The sequence below is a fragment of the Salvelinus alpinus genome, chromosome 2 (assembly GCF_045679555.1).
Source record: "Salvelinus alpinus chromosome 2, SLU_Salpinus.1, whole genome shotgun sequence".
NCBI lineage: Eukaryota > Metazoa > Chordata > Actinopteri > Salmoniformes > Salmonidae > Salvelinus > Salvelinus alpinus.
The window spans coordinates 49,545,446-49,566,893 of NC_092087.1; the positions used below are offsets into that span (position 1 = coordinate 49,545,446).

At 45.2% G+C, this 21,448-nt stretch overlaps 1 protein-coding gene across 4 annotated transcripts in view; it reads right to left on the bottom strand.

Annotated features, from left to right (window-relative positions):
• Nucleotides 1-21,448, bottom strand: part of LOC139564067 (voltage-dependent L-type calcium channel subunit alpha-1D-like) — a 116,783-nt gene that overhangs the window by 36,599 nt on the left and 58,736 nt on the right. For 2 of the 4 annotated variants that reach the window (XM_071383287.1, XM_071383285.1), the window contains exons 9-22: nt 16,586-16,758; nt 14,690-14,767; nt 12,704-12,791; nt 12,314-12,340; nt 11,632-11,792; nt 10,774-10,999; nt 7,228-7,435; nt 4,237-4,357; nt 3,753-3,853; nt 3,630-3,663; nt 3,406-3,532; nt 3,161-3,290; nt 2,354-2,413; nt 144-250 (exon numbers count right to left, since the gene is read on the bottom strand). In XM_071383287.1, the coding sequence (XP_071239388.1) occupies nt 144-250; nt 2,354-2,413; nt 3,161-3,290; nt 3,406-3,532; nt 3,630-3,663; nt 3,753-3,853; nt 4,237-4,357; nt 7,228-7,435; nt 10,774-10,999; nt 11,632-11,792; nt 12,314-12,340; nt 12,704-12,791; nt 14,690-14,767; nt 16,586-16,758 (1,641 nt within the window). The remainder of the gene's footprint in view (nt 1-143; nt 251-2,353; nt 2,414-3,160; nt 3,291-3,405; nt 3,533-3,629; nt 3,664-3,752; nt 3,854-4,236; nt 4,358-7,227; nt 7,436-10,773; nt 11,000-11,631; nt 11,793-12,313; nt 12,341-12,703; nt 12,792-14,689; nt 14,768-16,585; nt 16,759-21,448) is intronic. The other 2 variants (XM_071383291.1, XM_071383295.1) reach the window with 1 other exon arrangement.

Consider the following 21,448-nt stretch of genomic DNA (forward strand, 5'->3'; position numbering starts at 1 on the left):
CATAAAATTAAAACACGACGTGTTAGGACGGGAGAAGGAACAGAGGGCTAGGGACAATGGGTGAGGAATATGAGGATGAAGACAGAGAGAGAGAGAGAGAGAAACATAAATAGTGTGGGTGGAGGGTAGCAGCAGGTACTGACTGGATGCAGAAGGAGACCAGGGAGACCCCCACCACCAGCAGATCCAGCAGGTTGAAGGTGTTCCTACAGAACGCCCCTTTATGGAGGAACGCTCCGTATGTGGTCATCTGGAGGGAAGGGCACAGCGAGTTAGACGGGGTAACAGACACTTAGAAAATACACAGAAATACACACATCGACACGCACATTCGCACAAACAGGGACACACACGACTACACAAATACACAGTGGTACACCGCCAGACAGGCAGAAACACCTACGCAGATATATATAGTGGTAGAAACACTCACTCCCCTCAAACCCACATACACCCACATACAGTATTTCCACACTCTTGTAGAACACTCTATTTCAGGGTGGCGAGCTCAGACTCAGACTCAGTAAAACAGGAAGTTAGCAGCTACCGTCGCCACCCCGCGGCACCGTGGTACATGAATGTGGTAGTAAGTCATTCACTTCACAATCGGGCTAATAACAGGGTCACCCGCGGCAACAAATCGTGCAGTTTGTTGCCGCGCTGAGGGCAAATATTATATCTACCACCTGAGAGAAATGACAGGATTGAATGGCCTACCGGTTGGAAAACCCCATGCCCTTACTGACACATTCATGTATGGCCGTTTCCCTTAAAGCACATTCCTTCATGTTCTTTAACAGCTCACAGTCTAAAGGGGTAATAGAGCAGCTCCACTTTAAAAAAAAAGAAAACGTCAGACTTCAGCAGGCAGAGAAGTAAACAACGCAGCGAAAGGAAGTCTTGTTCAAATCATAAAAGAAAAGGATTCATCGTCCTGAGTGCGTGTAAATGTAGAGACCAGCTGGCGCTAGAGGAAAGCACTGCTAACGCAGCAGGATCAAACTGAGCTGGGTCGTCTTCATTCGGCACCAAACGAGGAAATAAATAACTGAAACGGGGAAGGACTAATCTGAACTGGTCCAATAAGAAACTCGTAGTTTCCCGCATTCCGTTGCAAAACATGTTGCTACGGTGTGCCGTAATGAATACGACCCGCAACAGGACTGGGCAGGGTTGGGCTGCCCTCTTAAGGGTTCTGAGGGAAACACTACATTTCTAAGCACTCAGTCAATCTGGGGAAAGCCCATGCTCGACATGAACATGGTTGGTTTGCCCCCTCTTTTATGGCTCAGTATCTGAATAGCAGTCAGTCGGTATGAAACAGAAGCATGGAGTCGGCTTTGACTGGAGATGACCTTAGATGTTTGTTTATAAACCCCCCCCCCCCAACACTCCACAAACGACATCCAGGTCAAAACATCAGTCAAAGCTACATCTCCTAAACGGCACATTCATATCTCTTCCCTTTGCACAAAGAGTTGCATCATTTTTGGAGAGGTGCACAAAAATAGTGTCGTCGGGTCAAAATTCCCAAAACCTTTTCAACTCATTGTTGACTTTTCCCAAACGTGACAAACACGATGACACCAATCCGGGTTGGTTTGTGCCTTTGATTCCTTCATGGATTATTCGTTTCCTGATTAGCGGGAATTGAACAACTCGTGTGTTCGTTAGTGTGTGTCGTGCTAGTAAGTAAGGATGACAGTCGAGGGGCGCGTTCGTGAATTCACTCTGGCTATCTACTCCGATTTCAGAGCACTCTCGTCTGAGTGTGCCAGAGCACAGAATAACTGATTCATTAACGAACGCTCAACACCCGTTGAATATGGCCGGTGTCTGTAAACATCGTCAAAAAAGCTTAACAAAATTGTTGCCAGCAGCACAGCTACAGTCACCAACGCTCTGGATAACATGAAAACAGCCTAACCAGCTCTGCTGGGGTGAGTAAAATGGTCAAGAGTGAGGTGTTATTTATGTCTGGAAGTAGCTAGCAAGCTAGCCAACTTTAGCCAGTTAGCTTGGGTGCTTGTGAGTTCATAACGCTCGGGATCAACCCTACTCCTCGGCCAGAGCGTCCTGTGTGCGCCTTCTAAACGCTCCGAGAGAGGAACGCTCTGAACTTACTTTAGGACAATCTGACAACGCTCCGGGATTTTACGAAACGCCCAGAGCGCACTCTGGCACTCCAGAGTGAATTTACACGAACACACCCTAGATGTTTTGCTAGTTAAAAGAGGTGCCGTGGAGTAAAAAGAGAAAGAATAGAAAAGGAAAAGTGAAACGAGGCAGGAAGTACTGCGGTGGCGGCAGGTGACGCACAGCAAGGCTCTCTGTCGTCATAAGCGAGAGTTACCTTCAACATGATCTCAAATGTAAACATGCTAGTGAAGACGTAATCTGCATAGCCTAGGACCTGGAAGGCAACCAGACGTTGGGAGTGTTACTGCGGGGGGGGTCAGTTAGTTGACAGCACAGAGAGGCGGACACAGGCCATTTACCTTCAACAGGATCTCAACAGTAAAGATAGCCGTGAAAGCATAGTCAAAGTAACCAAGTATCTGCGAAAAAGCAACGGACATGTTTAACATGGGTTATACAGGTACGTTCATCAGAGACATTCGAGGAAAACAAGTTAGCGTGGGAACCCATGTGTGCAGGAGAGAGCATAGGAAATGACTTAGTATGCATAAACCAAGAAATCCACAGTTTTCCGTATAAGTGAATCAAATCTGTGTATATTACAATATATGTCATAATGCAGTATATTTTCATTATATCATTTCATTACGAGCACCTGCACAATGTCATCCACCTACTATCACAATGGCATGTCCTTGTGCAGCTTGAGGTTAAGTTATAATGGTGAATATACATCATGATTCCAAAGTCATTGAACCTGCTGCCTAAGAGGATTATGGGGGAAACTTCAGGAAAAGAGTTATCGTTACCGTTAACGTCACTCTTAACCAACTAAATCCTTAAATATGAATACAAAAAAACGTAAAATAAGCAATAAATATCACAAATCAATACAGAATGTATCTTGACTATGTACTACTATGTAGCTTAACAATTGAAAATCAGTTACTGTCTACTGTGTGTTCCCCATAAATATGACCCAGCATTATTCGAATGTAGACAAGAAGGTTTCTGTACTTACGATGTTGCGTGCGGAGAAGTTGCGTATGGGGTCCTCTGCAGCGAGGGAGACAGAGCTGAGCATGATGAAGACCAGGATGAGGTTGGTGAAGATGTGGTGGTTGATGAGTCTATGACATCCCACCCGGATCCTGAGGAGAACAGAAAACGCACACACCTGCTTAAGAGAGCACAGAAAAGTGCGCGTGCGTCCGTCTGTCTGTCTGCGCGCATGCGTGTGTGCATATGTGTGTGTGTGTGACCTACGGGTTGGTCTTGCTGAAGATGAAGAAAGCGCTGCCGTCAGGGATGGGGGTGATCTTCTCCTTCTTGACCAGCTCAGAGATGGCTGGGCGTGGCCCTGCTGGAACCTCTGGCTCCTCCTCCTCCTCTGCTGCACAGACAGACACACACACAGTGAGAGAGATAGACCACACACACACACACACGTGCACTTGTACGGACACACACACACACACACAGGCCTGTACCTGCAGCATTCTCCTCTTCCTCCTCCACTGGTGCCTGTATCCAAAGAAGCAAACGTGATGAAAAATTGCATACAATGATGCTGAATAAACCTGAACCACAATATGTCTGGGGTGGAGTTTTACCTCTTCCTTTTTCTCGTCCTTTTTGTCTCCTGGAGCGTTGAGAGACTCTGCGTCTGCCAGGTTGTCCACAGCGATAGCCAAGAAGACGTTCAGCAGGATGTCTGAGCAAAGTGTTCCGTCAAGGACAGAACCTGAACACACATCTACTGTACCGTAGCGTAGTCCATGGCTAGAGCAACACACTCATATACACGATTCAGAAAAGTCCGGGATGTTCATTGCAACAACGACGGAAGAAACAACCCCAGAGATCTATACTGACGACATAAAAAAATGGGGTTGTGTTTGCAAGACGACATCTCTGCTCATAAGAACATAACAACTTGTAATTTGTCTATATCCACCCTGGTGGACCATATCCATAAAGGAGAATCTGTTTAACTAGGGGAAATTAGTTTGTAGTCAAGTCCCATCAAATCAGATTGTGATTACCTGGGCTCAGAGAGATAGAGCTGATAGGATGAGTGTGGCAAGGAAAGGATACAGTTTCCGCAGATGAAGAGGATGATGAAGTAGAAGGAGACGATCATCCCCGAGGAAGAAGGGCCGCCGTACGCCATGATGCCGTCATACATCACAGCGTTCCAGTCTTCACCTGTCAGGATCTGGCCACAACACACCCAAATACACCCAATCATTTTGGATGCTACACACATGGAGGACCTATAATTCGTATGCGATTCTATGGAAACACATACAGCATTCACTAGTAACAAGAGGGCGCCGACAGACACGGTCACCCTGTTTCTAGTTCCCAGCCAACTTTGCAGTATTATACACTACCGGTCAAAAGTTTTAGAACACCTACTCATTCAAGTTTTTCTTAATTGTTTACTATTTTCTACATTGTAGGATAATAGTGATGACATCACAACTATGAAACAACACATATGGAATCATGTAGTAACCCCAAAAAAGTGTTAAAAAAATCAAAATATATTTTATATTCGAGATTCTTCAAATAGCCACCCTTTGCCTTGATTACAGCTTTGCACAGTCCCAACAGGACAAGATAAATACCGATGTTCATTGACTACAGCTCAGCCTTCAACACTGTAGTGCTCTCATAGCTCATCACTAAGCTCAGGTCCCTGGGTCTTAACACCTCCCTGTGCAACTGGGACCTGGACTTCCTGACGGGCTGACCCCAAGTGGTGAAAGTAGACAACAACACCTCTGCCATGCTAATCCTCAACACGACGTACCCCACAAGGGTGCGTGCTCAGCCCCTTCTGTACAACCTGTTCACCCATTACTGCGTGGCCACGCACGTCTCCAACGCAATCATCAAGTTTGCTGACAACACAACAGTGGTAGGCCTGACTACCAACAATGATGGGACAGCCTACAGGGAGGAGGTGAGAGCCCTGGCGGAACAGTGCCAGGAAAATAACCTCTCCCTCAACATCAACAAAACGAAAGAGCTGATCGTTGACTACAGGGCACCCATTGGTCGATGTGTCAAAATTTAAAAAGCATACGGTAAATATCCCTTTGAGCATGGTGAAGTTATAAATTAGGCTTTGGATGGTGTATCAATACACCCAGTCACTACAAAGATACAGGTGTCCTTCCTAACTCAGTTGCCGGAGAGGAAGGAAACTGCTCAGCGATTTCACCATGAGGCCAATGATGACTTTAAAACAGTTACAGAGTTTAATGGCTGTGATAGGAGAAAACTGAGGATGGATCAACAACATTGTAGTTACTCCAAAATAGTAACCTATATGGCAGTGAAAAGAAACAAGCCTGTACTGAATAAAAACATTCCAAAACATGCATCCTGTTTTCAAAAAGGCACTTAAGTAATACAAAAAAAATGTGGTGAAGAAATTTACTTTTGGTCCTGAATACAAAGCTTTATGTTTGTGGCAAATCCAAAACAACACATCATTGAGTACCACTCATCATATTTTCAAGCATGGTGGTGGTGTCATCATGTTATGGGTATGCTTGTCATTGGCAAGGACTACAGAGTTTTTTAGGATAAAAAGAAAAGGAATACAGCTATAAGCACAGGTAAAATCCAAGAGGAAAACCTGGTTCAGTCTTCTTTCCAACAGACACTGGGAGACAATTCACCTTTCAGCAGGACAATAACCTAAAACACAAGGCCAAATCTACACTGGAGTTACTTACCAAGACAATATTGTATGTTTCTGAGTGGCATAGTTACAGTTTGACTTAAATCGGCTTGAAAATCGATGGCTAGACTTGAAACTGGCTTTCTAGCAATGATCAACAATCAACTTGACAGAGCTGGAAGAATTTTAAAAAGAATAATGGGAAAATATTGTACAATCCAGGTGTGCAAAACTCTTAGACGCTTACCCAAAAAGACTCACAGCTGTATTTGCATCTATAAAGTATTAACTGAGGGGTTGTGAATACGTACAGTATTTAAATGAGATATTTCTGTACTTCATTTTTCGAAATACATGTTTTCACTTTGTCATTATGGGGTATTGTGTGTATGTAGATGGGTGAGACAAAAAATCTATTTAATCGATTTTGAATTCAGGCTGTAACACAACACAATGTGGAATAAGTAAAGGGGTGTGAATACTTGCTGAAGGCGCTGTACATAGAGTCATTGAGCACTGGTCACCTTAATAATGTTTGCATACTGTTTCACCCACTTTATATGTATAAACAGTATTCTAGTCATGGCTCGTCCTATATACTGTAACTACTGTAACACACCTTTTCTATTCATATAGTGTCCATACTGTCAATACACACCATATTATATTATATTCCGGTCTCAGACACTGCTCATTGCGATATTTCTTAATTTCTTTCTTTTTTGTACAAATGTTTTTGATTACGTGTTTATTTAAAAAAAGAAATTGTATTGCTAGGTATTACTGCATTGTTGGAGCCACATGAATTACGCTGCACCTGCGATAACATCGGCAAATCTGTGTACGCGACCAATAAACTTGGATTTGATTTGTACACCATAACATCCTGCTGTAGTTTATATAACATGCCATAGGCAGACAATGGGGCATATTACTCTACTTACTTCCTGTAAAACACAGCATACAGGGAAAACAAACAACAGTCCGGCTATGGCTATCCCAGTGGAGCAGTCAAGGGTAAATGCCTTTAAATGCCTTTGACGTTACTTGGCTCAAGCGTTTACCCACCTACTGTGGGAAAATGCATTGAAAATATCGGGGAGCATTACTTTATTCACTGCAAACGGCGATCAGTGTTTATGTAGCGGCCATGGTTGCTCGTGGTTACGTTAGGAGTTAGCCCAGCCTGTGACTTCAAAAACCAGTGTCGGCTCTCGGCCCAAGAGGGAATTTCCTCTTGGTACAATGGTCAAGACGTTGGTTTCTCTCGTGGGAGACCCGGGTTCACTGGGCTAGCCCCCATGTCAGGGTGTCATCATCAGGAGGCTCTCCTTAAATACAGCGAGAGAGCGATAGAGCGAACACCCCCACACACTGTACTGTTCACCCACCTGAAACACAGTGAGCAGTGCCTGGGGGAAGTTATCGAAGGTGCTCCTCTTGGTCTGCGTCTCGTCGAAGTTGAACTTGCCCCCGAACACCTGCATGCCCAGCAGGGAGAAGATGATGATGAAGAGGAAGAGCAGGAGCAGCAGAGAGGCGATGGACTTCATGGAGTTGAGCAGCGACGCCACCAAGTTACTGAGAGACTGCCAGTGACTGGACAACACAGAGAGGGGGGGGGGGGGGGGGTTAGACAAAATTACACACACATAAACAAACAGATTTGTTTTTACACTTTACTCTGGCCAAAGAGAAATAAACAAACACACCCGTTCACACACAAACGCTACATATGCCCAAATCAAATCAAATCAAATCAAATTGCATTGGTCAAATGCGCCGAATACAACAGGTATAGACCTCACAGTGAAATGCTTACTCACAAGCCCTTAACCAACAATGCAGTTTTAAGAAAGAAAAAAGAAAAGAAAAAGTGTTAAGTTAAAAAAAAAAAAATGTAGGGAACAAACACACACTTAACATGCACACGCACACATGCATACTGACGTCACACACACACACACTCACCACATACGCTGCTGCTACAGCTCAGTCTACTGTCTATCCTGCTGCCTAGTCACTTTACCCCTACCTACACCGCCTTCAGTAAGTATTCATACCCTTTGACTTATTTCACATTTTGCTGTGTTAGAGCCCGAATTCAAAAATGGATCTACACACAATACCTCATTAATGATAACACCTGTTTTTAGCCATTTTTGCACATTAATTGAAAATGAAATACAGAAATATCTCATTTACATAAGTATTCACACCCCTGAGTCAATACTTTGTAGAAGCACCTTTGGCAGCGATTACAGATGTGAGTCTTTCTGGGTGTCTAAGTCTCTAAGAGCTTTCCACACCTGGATTATGCAACATTTCCCCATTATTCTTTTCAAAATTATTCAAGCTCTGTCAAATTGGTTGTTGATCATTCCTAGACAGCCATTTTCAGGTCTTGACATCGGTTTTCCCCGGTCTTTGTGGTTGAATCTGTGTTTGAAATTCACTGCTCAACTGAGGGACCTCACAGATAATTGTATGTGTGGGGTAAAGACATGAGGGTGTCATTGAAAAATCCTTTTAAAGACTATTATTTCACAGAGTAAGTCCATGCAACTTATTATGTGACTTGTGAAGCAAATGTTTACTCCTGAACTTATTTAGGCTTACCATAACAAACTGGTTGAATACTTATTGATTCAAGACCTTTCACCTTTTCATTTTTTATTAATTTGTACAAATTTCGAAAAACATAATTCGATTTTGAAATTATGGGGTAATATATGTAGGCCACCTCGAAATTTTATCAATTTTAAATTCAGACTGTCACACAATTTTGGGGGGAAAATTCAAGGTGTGAATACTTTCTGAAGGTACTCCCTGTAGGCTGTATTATACTCCCAGTCGGGCTGTATTATTACCTGGTACTCCCTGTATATAGCCATGTTATTACCTGGTACTCCCTGTATATAGCCATGTTATTACCTGGTACTCCCTGTATATAACCATGTTATTACCTGGTACTCCCTGTATATAGCCATGTTATTACCTGGTACTCCCTGTATATAACCATGTTATTACCTGGTACTCCCTGTATATAGCCATGTTATTACTTGGTACTCCCTGTATATAGCCATGTTATTGCCTGGTACTCCCTGTATATAGCCATGTTATTACCTGGCACTCTCTGTATATAGCCATGCTATTACCTGGTACTCCCTGTATATAACCATGTTATTACCTGGTACTCCCTGTATATAGCCATGTTATTACCTGGTACTCCCTGTACATAGCCATGTTATTACCTGGTACTCCCTGTATATAGCCATGTTATTGCCTGGTACTCCCTGTATATAGCCATGTTATTACCTGGTACTCCCTGTATATAGCCATGTTATTACATGGTACTCCCTGTATATAGCCATGTTATTACCTGGTACTCCCTGTATATAGCCATGTTATTACCTGGTACTCCCTGTATATAACCATGTTATTACCTGGTACTCCCTGTATATAGCCATGTTATTACCTGGTACTCCCTGTATATAGCCATGTTATTTTTACTCTTTATTGTTATTAGTTATTCACTGACTCAACCCCTATTACAGGGGCTGAGTCACTGGCTTACTGGTGCTCTTCCATGCCGTCCCTTAGGAGGGGTGCGTCACTTGAGTGGGTCGAGTCACTGACGTGATCTTCCTGTCCGGGTTGGCGCACCCCCTTGGGTTGTGCCGTGGCGGAGATCTTTGTGGGCTATTCTCGGCCTCGTCTCAGGATGGTAAGTTGGTGGTTGAAGATATTCCTCTAGTGGTGTGGGGGCTGTGCTTTTGCAAAGTGAGTGGGGTTATATCCTGCCTGTTTGGCCCTGTCAGGCTGGTTGTAGTGTACTAACCCTGTCTCAGCCTCCAGTATTTATGCTGCAGTAGTTTGTGTCGGGGGCTAGGGTCAGTCTGTTATATCTGGAGTATTTCTCCTGTCTTATCTGGTGTCTTGTGTGAATTTAAGTATGCTCTCTCTAATTCTGTCTCTCTTTCTCTTATTCTCTCTATCTTTCTCTCTTTCTTTATTTCTCTCTTTCTCTCTCTTTCTCTCTCTCTTTCTTTCTTTCTTTCTTTCTTTCTTTCTCTCTCTCGGAGGACCTGAGCCCTAGGACCATGCCTCAGGACTACCTGGCCTGATGACTCCTTGCTGTCCCCAGTCCACCTGGCCATGCTGCTGCTCCAGTTTCAACTGTTCTGCCTGCGGCTATGGAACCCTGACCTGTTCACCGGATGTGCTACCAGTCCCAGACCTGTTGTTTTCAACTCTCTAGAGACAGCAGGAGCGGTAGAGATACTCTGAATGATTGGCTATGAAAAGCCAACTGACATTTACTCCTGAGGTGCTGACCTGTTGCACCCTCGACAACCACTGTGATTACTATTATTTGACCCTGCTGGTCATCTATGAACATTTGAACATCTTGGCCATGTTCTGTTATAATCTCCACCCGGCACAGCCAGAAGAGGACTGGCCACCCCTCATAGCCTGTTTCCTCTCTATGTTTCTTCCTAGGTTCCGGCCTGTCTGGGGAGTTTTTCCTAGCCACCGTGCTTCTACACCTGCATTGCTTGCTGTTTGGGGTTTTAGGCTGGGTTTCTGTACAGCACTTTGTGACATCAGCTGATGTAAGAAGGGCTTTTTAAATACATTTGATTGATTGATATTTATTCCATGTGTCACTATATATATGTTTATTTTCTCTTTCTCTTTATTCTGCATTGTTGGAAAAGGACTCGTAAGTAAGCATTTCACTGTTAGTCAACACCGGTTGTTTACGAAGCATGTGAGTAAAGCATTGATCCGGGGTGAAGTTTCCCCTAGGTACAGATCTATGATCAGCTTCCCCTCCTCCAATCCTTAACTTAACCATTAGTGGGTGAGCAAAGCTGACCCAAGATCAGCGCCTAGGGACAACTTCACCCTACTCCACATGACAGTGGCCTCACCGTGTGACCTTGAAGATCCTGAGCAAGCGGACACAGCGGAACACGGAGATGCCCAGAGGAGACATGATGGCCAGCTCCACCAGGATGGTCTCGGTGATGCCTCCACACACCACGAAGCAGTCAAATCGGTTGAACAGGGACACAAAGTAGGCCTGCAGGCCCAGACTGTACATCTTGGTCATCATCTCACACGTAAACATGCCCAGCAGAACCTTGTTTGCCACGTCTGGAAACACGCAGGGCAGAGGGAGGTGTCAGTCAATATAACTCATAAACAGTATTGCAAATATCATAGATACTATAGTTTGGGACAGGAGTTTTTCCTTATCACCTGACCTGACAGTGGTAGCCAGTGTGCAGTGTAGTGTACTAACCCTGTACTTGTGTAGCCCAGTCAGGCTGGTTGTAGTGTACTAACCCTGTACTTGTGTAACCCAGTCAGGCTGGTTGTAGTGTACTAACCCTGTACTTGTGTAGCCCATTCAGGCTGGTTGTAGTGTACTAACCCTGTACTTGTGTAGCCCAGTCAGGCTGGTTGTAGTGTACTAACCCCGTACTTGTGTAGCCCATTCAGGCTGGTTGTAGTGTACTAACCCTGTACTTGTGTGAGCCAGTCAGGCTGGTTGTAGTGTACTAACCCTGTACTTGTGTAGCCCAGTCAGGCTGGTTGTAGTGTACTAACCCTGTACTTGTGTAACCCAGTCAGGCTGGTTGTAGTGTACTAACCCTGTACTTGTGTAACCCAGTCAGGCTGGTTGTAGTGTACTAACCCTGTACTTGTGTGAGCCAGTCAGGCTGGTTGTAGTGTACTAACCCTGTACTTGTGTGAGCCAGTCAGGCTGGTTGTAGTGTACTAACCCTGTACTTGTGTGAGCCAGTCAGGCTGGTTGTAGTGCTCGGAGGAGATGGTGAGCGTGTTGAGAAACACCAGGATGATCACCAGCCAATAGAAAGGCACCGATTTCACCGCCACCCGGCACTTTCTGCGGCAGAACCTGTTCCAGCGACGCCAGCGCCGACTGTGAGACAGGAAGTGATGTCAGGAAAAGGAGACGAGTAGGGGCAGCCCGGGGAGGTTGAAATTGAAGAAAGCGGGGGGGGGGGGGGGGGGTTAGGACATAGTGTATAGAAATTTGGGGTTTAGGCAGGAACTGTATTCAAATAATATCTGAAGAAAACTTAGGAAAGAGAAGTCAATGAACTTTGGGAGAGGGAGAGAACCGCATAGCATGCAGTATACATCACAAAGTGTAAAAATGCTGCATAAGGCTCCAGCTCCTCCACTTCCTCCCGATGCCCAAGATTACATGCTGACTTGTTTAAAGGGGAGGTGGAGCTGATTTATTACCTGCTGACTCATTAAAGCAGACTCCAGAGATCAGAACAGCACATACAGCAGAGAAACCAAAGCGAGCTTCCACGTATATACGGAAATAACAGACGTCACTACTTCATGCAGAAAAATGTACGTTTTACTGTACAGACCGCTGCTGCATGCATCGAGCAAGGACACATGCGAGGCAAGGTGATTTCCACTGACCTGAACTTTGATTTTGAAATTTTTTGACTGTGAAAAATCAAGACGTTTATATTAACATCAGTTCAGCTTGCTGACGGCAGGATATTCATGAATTTAGTACGAAGCTACATGTCCTGTATACCATCTTTATGACTGAACAGGAGTGGTCTTGGAATGAATCAAACAAATGTGTATTACTGAAGCTCGTTTTACATCAGCAGTTGTCCAGACAGGATAGAGGATAGACACAGATAAACAGACCACACGCGGGTTCACACGATAGCTCACTCAGGTGGCAGCGGTTGTGTTTCCGTCATGAATTTGGCCGTTTCTATGATATCCAAGGTTTCGTTCTAAAGGTACAGTACTGCAGAAGTGGTTCTAGTCTGTGAGGGAGGGGGGGGTTCTCACCAAAAAGGTCCGCAGCACGGTGTCTTCGCCTCATCCTCGGCCACGTTCTCTGTGTTCACCGACTCTGTCTCACTGGCTGGTATACTCACTGTGGCAGCAAACAGAGTACCAGGGTAAATCATACGCACGCACACACACACACACACACACACACACACACACACACACACACACACACACACACACACACACACACACACACACACACACACACACACACCGTACATGTCTCACACACACACACACACACACACACACACACACACACACACACACACACACACACACACACACACACACACACACACACACACACACACACACACACACACACACACACACACACACACACACACAAACTCACATGACACACTGTACATGTCACACACACACACACACACACACACACACACACACACACACACACACACACACACACACACACACACACACACACACACACACACACACACACACACATCAAAGAGTACGCAGTCGCACCCTAGGTACCACAGCTGTGGTGTGTCAAACACATCCCCGAGAAAATAAACCTCCTTCGTCAACAAATTCCTCAACAAAAGAAAGAACGGTCAGATTACTGTTTTTTTAACACAATGACACAAATTCAGTTTCAAAGGACGATCCCTCCCAAAACCAAATCCATGTGCATCAGAATGACAATCGACCGTCTCTAAAGTGGGTACAGTAGATAGAAAAACAAGAAAGAAAGAAAAATCCGAATATCTTTTAATTAACTAACTAACTTACCTAAAATAGTTACTGGTATGGTCATTGTAATCATCACTATGACTTAACGTGCGGCGTTAGAGACGTGCGGTTAGAAGGAATTTAGCAGTATTGACTTTGTTATTATGTTTGTCAATTAGCTGTAGCAAAATGCATAGATCGTAGGAAATTAGCTTTAAAACTGTAAACATTTCTCTCAGTTACATGGAGAAATGTGTAGAATTGCAGGAAATACTCCAAAAAAAGACAAACATTTCTCTTCACCGCCTCAAATATATTCTCAAAAATTCAGCTGCGCTGAAGGGGCGGACCATGCATGTTGCCACGCCCCCTTGCCACGCCCACCGCCTAAGCCCATTTCTGATGCAGCGCTACAAATTTCCTGTGAGAGCACAGCCTGTTTGTGCGAGGGTACGCACGCACTGCTGCTTAGTTTGTGTGAAAGCGGTCTCTTTGAGTTTTGAGTGCTCTGGCAGCTCTCTCTGTTTCTCACTCTCTCTCTCTCATAATCTGAATGCTGTTGGATGTAGTGATCTGAGTTTAATCCCATTTGCCAAATTCACACTGAGCCCTTAGCCTAGCTGCTTTAAACTGGGCTGTGCATAGAGAGAGGGCGAGAGGGAAAGAAGTTGAGTGCCTGGCGTCAACTGGGGGAGTATGTATTACTATTCTGATCCCTGGCGCTCCTCATCTGAGTCTGGGCTCATTCAATCAGAAGCAGCAGGAGAGGCTTTATCAAACACTCAGAATGAATGAATACGGTGCAAATAAGGTATTTCCGTTTTTCTATTTGTAATAAATTAGCACACATTTCTAAAAACCTGTTTTCGCTTTGTCGTTATGGGGTATTGTGTGTAGATTGTTGAGGGATTAAAAAAAAATGTTTTACATCTATTTTAGAATAAGGCTGTAACGGAACGAAATGTGGGAAAAGGGGGAAGGGGTCTGAATACTTTCCGAAGGCACTGTGTACGAAAAGAAAAGCCAGATCAAAAGAGACAGGGATTCTCAAACAGAAGGGTCAATCACAATGGCAAAGCACAAGCAGGGGGATGAGGCTGCACACATTACTACATACACAAACACACCGGCTTTCACACACAATTGCAGGCTCACCCCCACACACACACACACACACACACACACACACACACACACACACACACACACACACACACACACACACACAGACACACACACACACTTTTTCAATGTGGAAGGGAAAACCAGGGGATTTACCATGAGTGTCGGAGGACTGGCTGAACCACCCAAACCTGCTTCCTTTCTTCTTCTCTGTGAGGTCAGCCAGAGTCACCCCTTCATGTGTAAAGCATGCAAGCCCATGCATTCAGACAGCAACACGGCACAGCGGAGAAACATGGGGGCGAGAATAGGCCTCTATCAAGACGAGTTAGAGCAGCACAGTGACACTTCACCACAACAACAGTAACAACAACAACAACATCAAAGGTAACAACACCAACAACAACATCAACAGTAACAACACCAGCAACAGTACAGCTGGCAACAGCGACACTGACTGACAACACCAGCACGACTGACACTGACACCAGTAGGGTGGACTGTAGTAGACACTGAAGAGGAGCAGAAGAGGAAGACGGGCAGCTGTTAGTCACATGGCAGGAAGCTAGTGTCTGCAGGCCAGGGGGGGGGGGGGGGGTAAAGTACAGTACAGTACAATACAGAACAGTAGCACTACAGTCTATAGTATACGAACATGCTGAAATGCAAATGAACAGCATTTCACATGTACATGTTAGCATAAAGTCTCTCATGCCTTGGCACCGGACCCGGTGACAGCCAGAGAAGCCAGCATGATACATTTCACTGGTTGGCATCGCCAAGGGGATCCATGTTATTATAACCCCTGACCTTCAGCCCAGTGCCAATCATTCCCAGCACGAGAAGACACGCGTTCTAAGACTCACATACTGAAGTTCCTACTACTACCATATCTCCTATCACATTACTGTCCAGGTAGTGTTTCTGTTGACTGTGTGTGGATGGAGGCAGTGGTGCTAATTCTGAGGATAAACGCTAGAATGATCAGACTTTACTCCGCTTTATTTTCCTATACTTGAATATACTTGATTATACTTGACTGTATTTTTTTGACTATAATTTACGATACCTTACTTTACTTGGTTTAAAGGTTCAAAGACTAAATCCAGTTATTGACTGCAGACTAATATGGGACGAAAGGAGAAACAGCCAAGTAAAACAACAGTGTATTTGGCATCTGGGCAAAGACGCTTGACTAGATCTCCCTGATTGGTAAACAGGAGCAAAACTGGGACCGTACTGCAGCTCTGCGGTGTGGAGAGAGTACAGGAGAGCTGCAGCTCTAAAGATACACAGTGAAAGAGGTGCGGTTCAACTCTAAAGCTCGGTACGTTTTAGGGAAAGGGGGGGCGGGGGGGGGGGTGAGCGATGTAGTAGTGTAGTGCTGCTCACTGGTTGATAGGGAGGGGTGGAGAGAGATACTGAACCGTTAGCTGTTTGAATGGGTAGTAGCAGTTTCGCTGTGTCTGCCCTGCGTCATGTGGTGCTTATATAAAGAGGATTTTGGATTACGGTCTTTTATCTGCTCGAGTAATATGATGTATTCCCTGTTCTCCCTCCTCAGCCTAACTCAACTGGTACCCAGAGAGCTCCGCACACGTCGCTAAGGTGTGAACTGAGGAAGGCTATGATAATAGAGAGTGCGAGTGTGCGCGAATGTGCGAGCGAGTGTGAGTGTGCAATATTTTAGTGTGTGTGTGCGTGTGCGTGTGCGTGTGTGTGTGTGTGGATTTTACAGTAACCCTGAACACAGAATTACAGTATGTGGTCAATAAGGGCTACTGGACTGGGAAATACCAGATATTCACACTGGAAACCTTCAGTAGCTCCTCAACATGACGCTGCTCATACTGTGGACTCTCTCAGTCTTCTGTTGTACACAAGTACACTCACTGGCAGCTCTCGCACCGTGTGTGTTTTAGGGTAGTGTGCGTGTGTCAAATCAAAGACATTTTTTGTTATCTCGTGCACATATTCGTGTGCGCATTCGCGAGTGCACACGTTCGTGCGCGTTTTAGGGAAGCGCGCGTGCGTGCGTGGTAGAGTGCTTACGGTTGCGTTTGCCCTCCTCATAGCCCTCCTCGTCCTCGTTCTCCGGATCGATGTCCTCGGCCTGAGTGATCCAGTCCAGGTAGCCCTTGAGGTCCTCCTCCAGCTGTTGCTTCTCTCTCAGTTTCTGAAAGTCTCCACGAGCCTTGGCCTTCTCTCTCTCCTTGGAGAACTCTCTGCGGGCACACGCGCGCACACACAGAGAACACACGCGCAGAACACAGACGCAGAACACACACGCAGTTACACACACGATAGAGTACGCATGCGCACAAAATCACACACAAAACACACACTCGGACTCAATAACGGTTCACTTGACACAATGCCTCGCCTACCACAATTTGTATACAGACTGTTGCACAGTTAGTGCTAGGGGTGAACATTGAAATGTTTAAAAAAAAAAAATGGGATAGTTGACCGTTTAAAACACACATTTTTTACTCCATTATTATACCGAAAATCTGGAAAAAAAGAGAAATGTATTACTAGTAATAAGTAATGGGGTATACTGCTTAATTTCATTTTTGTGACCTGCGTTCCCACCCCCAACCTATTCCCGCTTCTCCCGAAGTTCAGTCCCACTATCCTTGGTAGCTATGGTGATGTGTGTTTATATGGGATTATCCAATTGTGAAACAAAAATGTATCTGCCAATTCAATGATTGCGTTGTTTTTTAATGTTTGTGTGTGACGAAGACGATCAGTGATTAAGGCAGTAGTCTACCCTAGCCTGTCAATGTTAGCTAGCTACTACTAGTGGATATCATTTTAGCTAAAAGTAATCTATAGAGATTTGAAACAATTTGCTACCATGTCTAAGAGACAAACTATCAGGAAGCGAATATTTTTAAAAAACGAATGAGAAAAGAGGCACAATCTCTAAACCAAAGAAATCCGCTGCTGAAATGTCACTTCAGTGCAGCGATGTCCATCAGCCATGGGGAGAATGACAAGCCTCCGACAAGTCCATCAGCCATGGGGAGAATGACAAGCCTCCGACAAGTCCATCAGCCATGGGGAGAATGACAAGCCTCCGACAAGTCCATCAGCCATGGGGAGAATGACAAGCCTCCGACAAGTCCATCAGCCATGGGGAGAATGACAAGCCTCCGACAAGTCCATCAGCCATGGGGAGAATGACAAGCCTCCGAGGATAGGCCATTCATTCGCCGAGAACGATGAGCCCCCCGTTCGCTGATTCGAGCAGTGGCAAACCGGAGGAGTCCGAGCCATGCACTTCCACCGATGATGACAGCTCTCTGGCTGGACAAGAACAGGTGGTCGCACCAGGCCTAGCCACACCTCCAAACAATGCCGGAAAATACCCTACTATCTTGGACCCAGACTCAGATTCGTCGCTCCCCGTCCCCGATGACAGTGGTGGTGCTGCTGCTAAATCCGACTCACTGACAAAAACAGAAAAGACCCAGGTGAGTGGCCAAAAATATACGAATGGATCTTTACGGGATATGTTAGTGCAGGCTGGGCCACATCAGGATAAGGAGGTGTATTTCCCAAGAGATGAGGAGCAACGAAAGTTTTCGGTGGCCCACTACAATAGGAGGATGGAGAACGGGGAGAGAGCGGAGAGACCAAGGCTTGTCTATTCCAAGCAAAACGATGCAGCCGTCTGTTTTTTCTGCAAACTTCTTTTCACACGAGTGCAAATCTGCGCTGGTCAGGGATGGAACCAGGGACTGGAAGAATCTGTGCCACCCTCCTCAGCTCGCATGAGAAGTCGCATGACCACCTAGATAGTTTGCAGAGGTGGAAGGTGCGGGAGATCAGGTTGGTGGCCAAGCAAACTATTGATGCCCAAGCCCCAAACGGGCCTATTGACGGAGAGACTCTCCACTGGCAGCAGGTGCTGCAGAGGCTCATAGCCCTGATACGCGTCACGGCCACCAAAGAACATTGCGTTACGTGGGACCACCGACAGGCTGATCGAGCCAAATAATGGGAACCTTCTGAAGTTTGTGCAAATGCTGGGTATCTTTGATGGAATCATGAAGGAGCGTGTAAGGAGAATACAGTCCAAAGAAACACATGTGCACTACCTCGGGTAAAATAATCCAGAATGAAATCATTGACATGCTGGCACAATAGATCCAGCCGACAGTGTGTAATGCGCACCAGACAAGAGCAAAACAGAGCAGATGACCATGGTGGTGCATGGGGCAGTGCGCACGAGTGAGCACTTCCTGGAGTTTAGTGGACTGCTTTACGCAAGGCGGGGTGGGGGGTGTTCATGACCGAGTTGCTCATCTCAAAACGACAGAAACATGAAGTCGCCATCACGGGCGTGAGAGGTTCAGGGATATGACAACGGGGCGAATATGCGGGGGAGGCACAACAGCATTCAAAAGAGAGTGCAGGATGTCAATCCGAGGGCCTTGTTTTGTGCCAAGCAGCGCGCACTCGCTGAACCTGGTTCTCTCTGATGCAGCATCGTGTTGTTTGGAGGCGGCTGAGATTTTTAACACCATCCAAGAGATTTGTAAATTTTTATCCGGATCTACAAACCGCTGGGACGTGCTGAAAGAGCACGTAAAAGATAGACTCACAGTGAAACCTCTCAGCGCCACGAGATGGGAGAGCCGGGTGGAGGCTGTGAAACCTGTGCGTTACCAACTCGGGGAGATTTATGATGCCCTGTTGTCGATCGCCACCGACACCAAGCTCACAGACAGCTGTGGTGCTAAAACAAGGTTGGAGGCAAACAGCATTGCCGCCAAGATGAACAATTTTGGCCTCATGTGCCAGTGGTCATTTGGTATGACATCTTGTTCGAAGTGAACATCACCAGTAAGAGTTTGCAGGCAGTGAGTTTTAACCTTTCACTAGTAGTGGCTCAACTGAACTCAACCAGGGCTAGTGCATTAGCAAGCGCAAAATAGTTGGGTATTGAGCCCTGTTTCACAGTGCAGCCCACGATCCGTACCAGGAAGAAAAGGTATCTGTTTTGCCACGAGGGTGAGGACGAGCCTGTGACTGAACCTCAGAAATTCAAAGTACATTTCTTTAATCAGATTCTTGATTCTGCTATCCAGTCCATCAACGAGCGATTTACGCAGCTTGAAGAGCACAGCAGTGTTTTCAGCATCCGGTACAACATTCCCACCATCTAGGACATGAACACTGCAGCGCTTACCAGAGACTGCGCAACACTGGAGTGGGCCCTTACGTACAGGGATTCCAGAGACATCGAAGCAAAAGATCTGTGTAATGAGCTCAAAGTCTTGAGCAGGAGACTGGACAGTGAGGCAAAATCACTCGACGTACATATCCAGACACGAATGGCCTTTTTGTATCCCAATGCATTTGTTGCCCTAAGAGTTCTTCTCACAGTCCCCGTGACAGTGGCAAGTGGACAGTGCACATTCTCCAAGCTCAAACTCATCAAAAACTACCTGCGCTCTACTATGAATCAAGAGAGACACTCAATGGACTCGCCACCATATCAATTGAGCACGAGTTGTCTTACGAAATCAACCTCCAACAAGCAGTGCATGCTTTCGCTGCCAGGAAGGCCAGGCGAGTCAACTTGTCTTTGAATAAAAGGTAAGCGTTGATCATACACTCGCATTAATTTGTAAGATTACTCAATTATCTATCACCTGTTTACTTTGTATTTTTTATTTATTTAAATAGACTACATCCTAATCTCGCTCTCTCACTCTCTTTCTCTCTCACTCTCTCTATCTCCCCCCTCTTTCTATCTCTCTCTGTCTCTCTCAGACAATTTGATTTCAGGACCATGGACAGCTACCCAGAGAACACATCACTGACTGCAATGCAGCACCACAGCAGAGGAAAGAGGCCACTCTAAGCGGAGACTAAATAAATACATTCTGAAACTGATGTTGGACAATCAAATTCGACATGTAAATAAACTAAATTCGTAAAGGCTGGGTCATTGACATGAAGCTTATTTAACACTGCTCCAGCGGAACGAGGCCCGCCATGCATTTATGAAAGCACTTGTTTCTAAAGCTCAAATTATCTACTTTTTTTACAGTTCTACAGGAATATAAAAATATATGTCAAATATGTTATATAAAAGTGTTTTTTTTAAATTGTAATTGTAACAATTATGGGGTTGTGCCATGCGTGATAACAGGTGGCATACTACTAATAAGAAATTCAGTTTCCTACTATAGGTAGTTGGCTGCATAGTGATAGCAACATCGTAACTCTCCGATGCAGGGGTTAAAGTAAAATTCCCTTCTACCTGGTAAGGGACCTCCTATATGTACACCAAACATTTTTACGGGCATAAATAATCATAGAATTAAGATAAGCCTACCTGTTTGACAGACAACTATTCTATCCATAGATACTGTCGCATGCACTGATTAAATACCTCCGTGTCTGGGAAGGGCTTGGGGTGTTTGGTTAAAACCAGGGCTCGAATTGAGTGAGGGTATCACATACCCTTTGTTAAAGAAAAGGGCAACAAGGATATCTATTGTTAGCTTTATATTTTGAAATAAATCCATAAAACATTTCCAGATTATATTAATTGTTCTGTAATAATGCTCAACTCGTGATGCCTTGTGGTAGAAACAAGCTCGAAGATGCCCGCGAAAGACGTGACTCCAATGCATATGGGGATATATTGATTCCTCTCTATGACCATCTGAAGCTGAGCTGCAGCCTATAATATTCGAGCAGATGAAACAAATGGACTTTGCTCTTCTGTCCCTATTCATTTGAGCTTTTCTCTTTCTGAAAAGAGAAGATGTTTGTTTAATCGCAGGCAGCTTTTCGGGAAGTACTTCTGTTGTTGGGTTATACAACGGACGCGTAGCCAGCAGTTGAAGCTTACAGTTTCCTGTGTCAGTAAAGCCTCTGTCTGTGTGG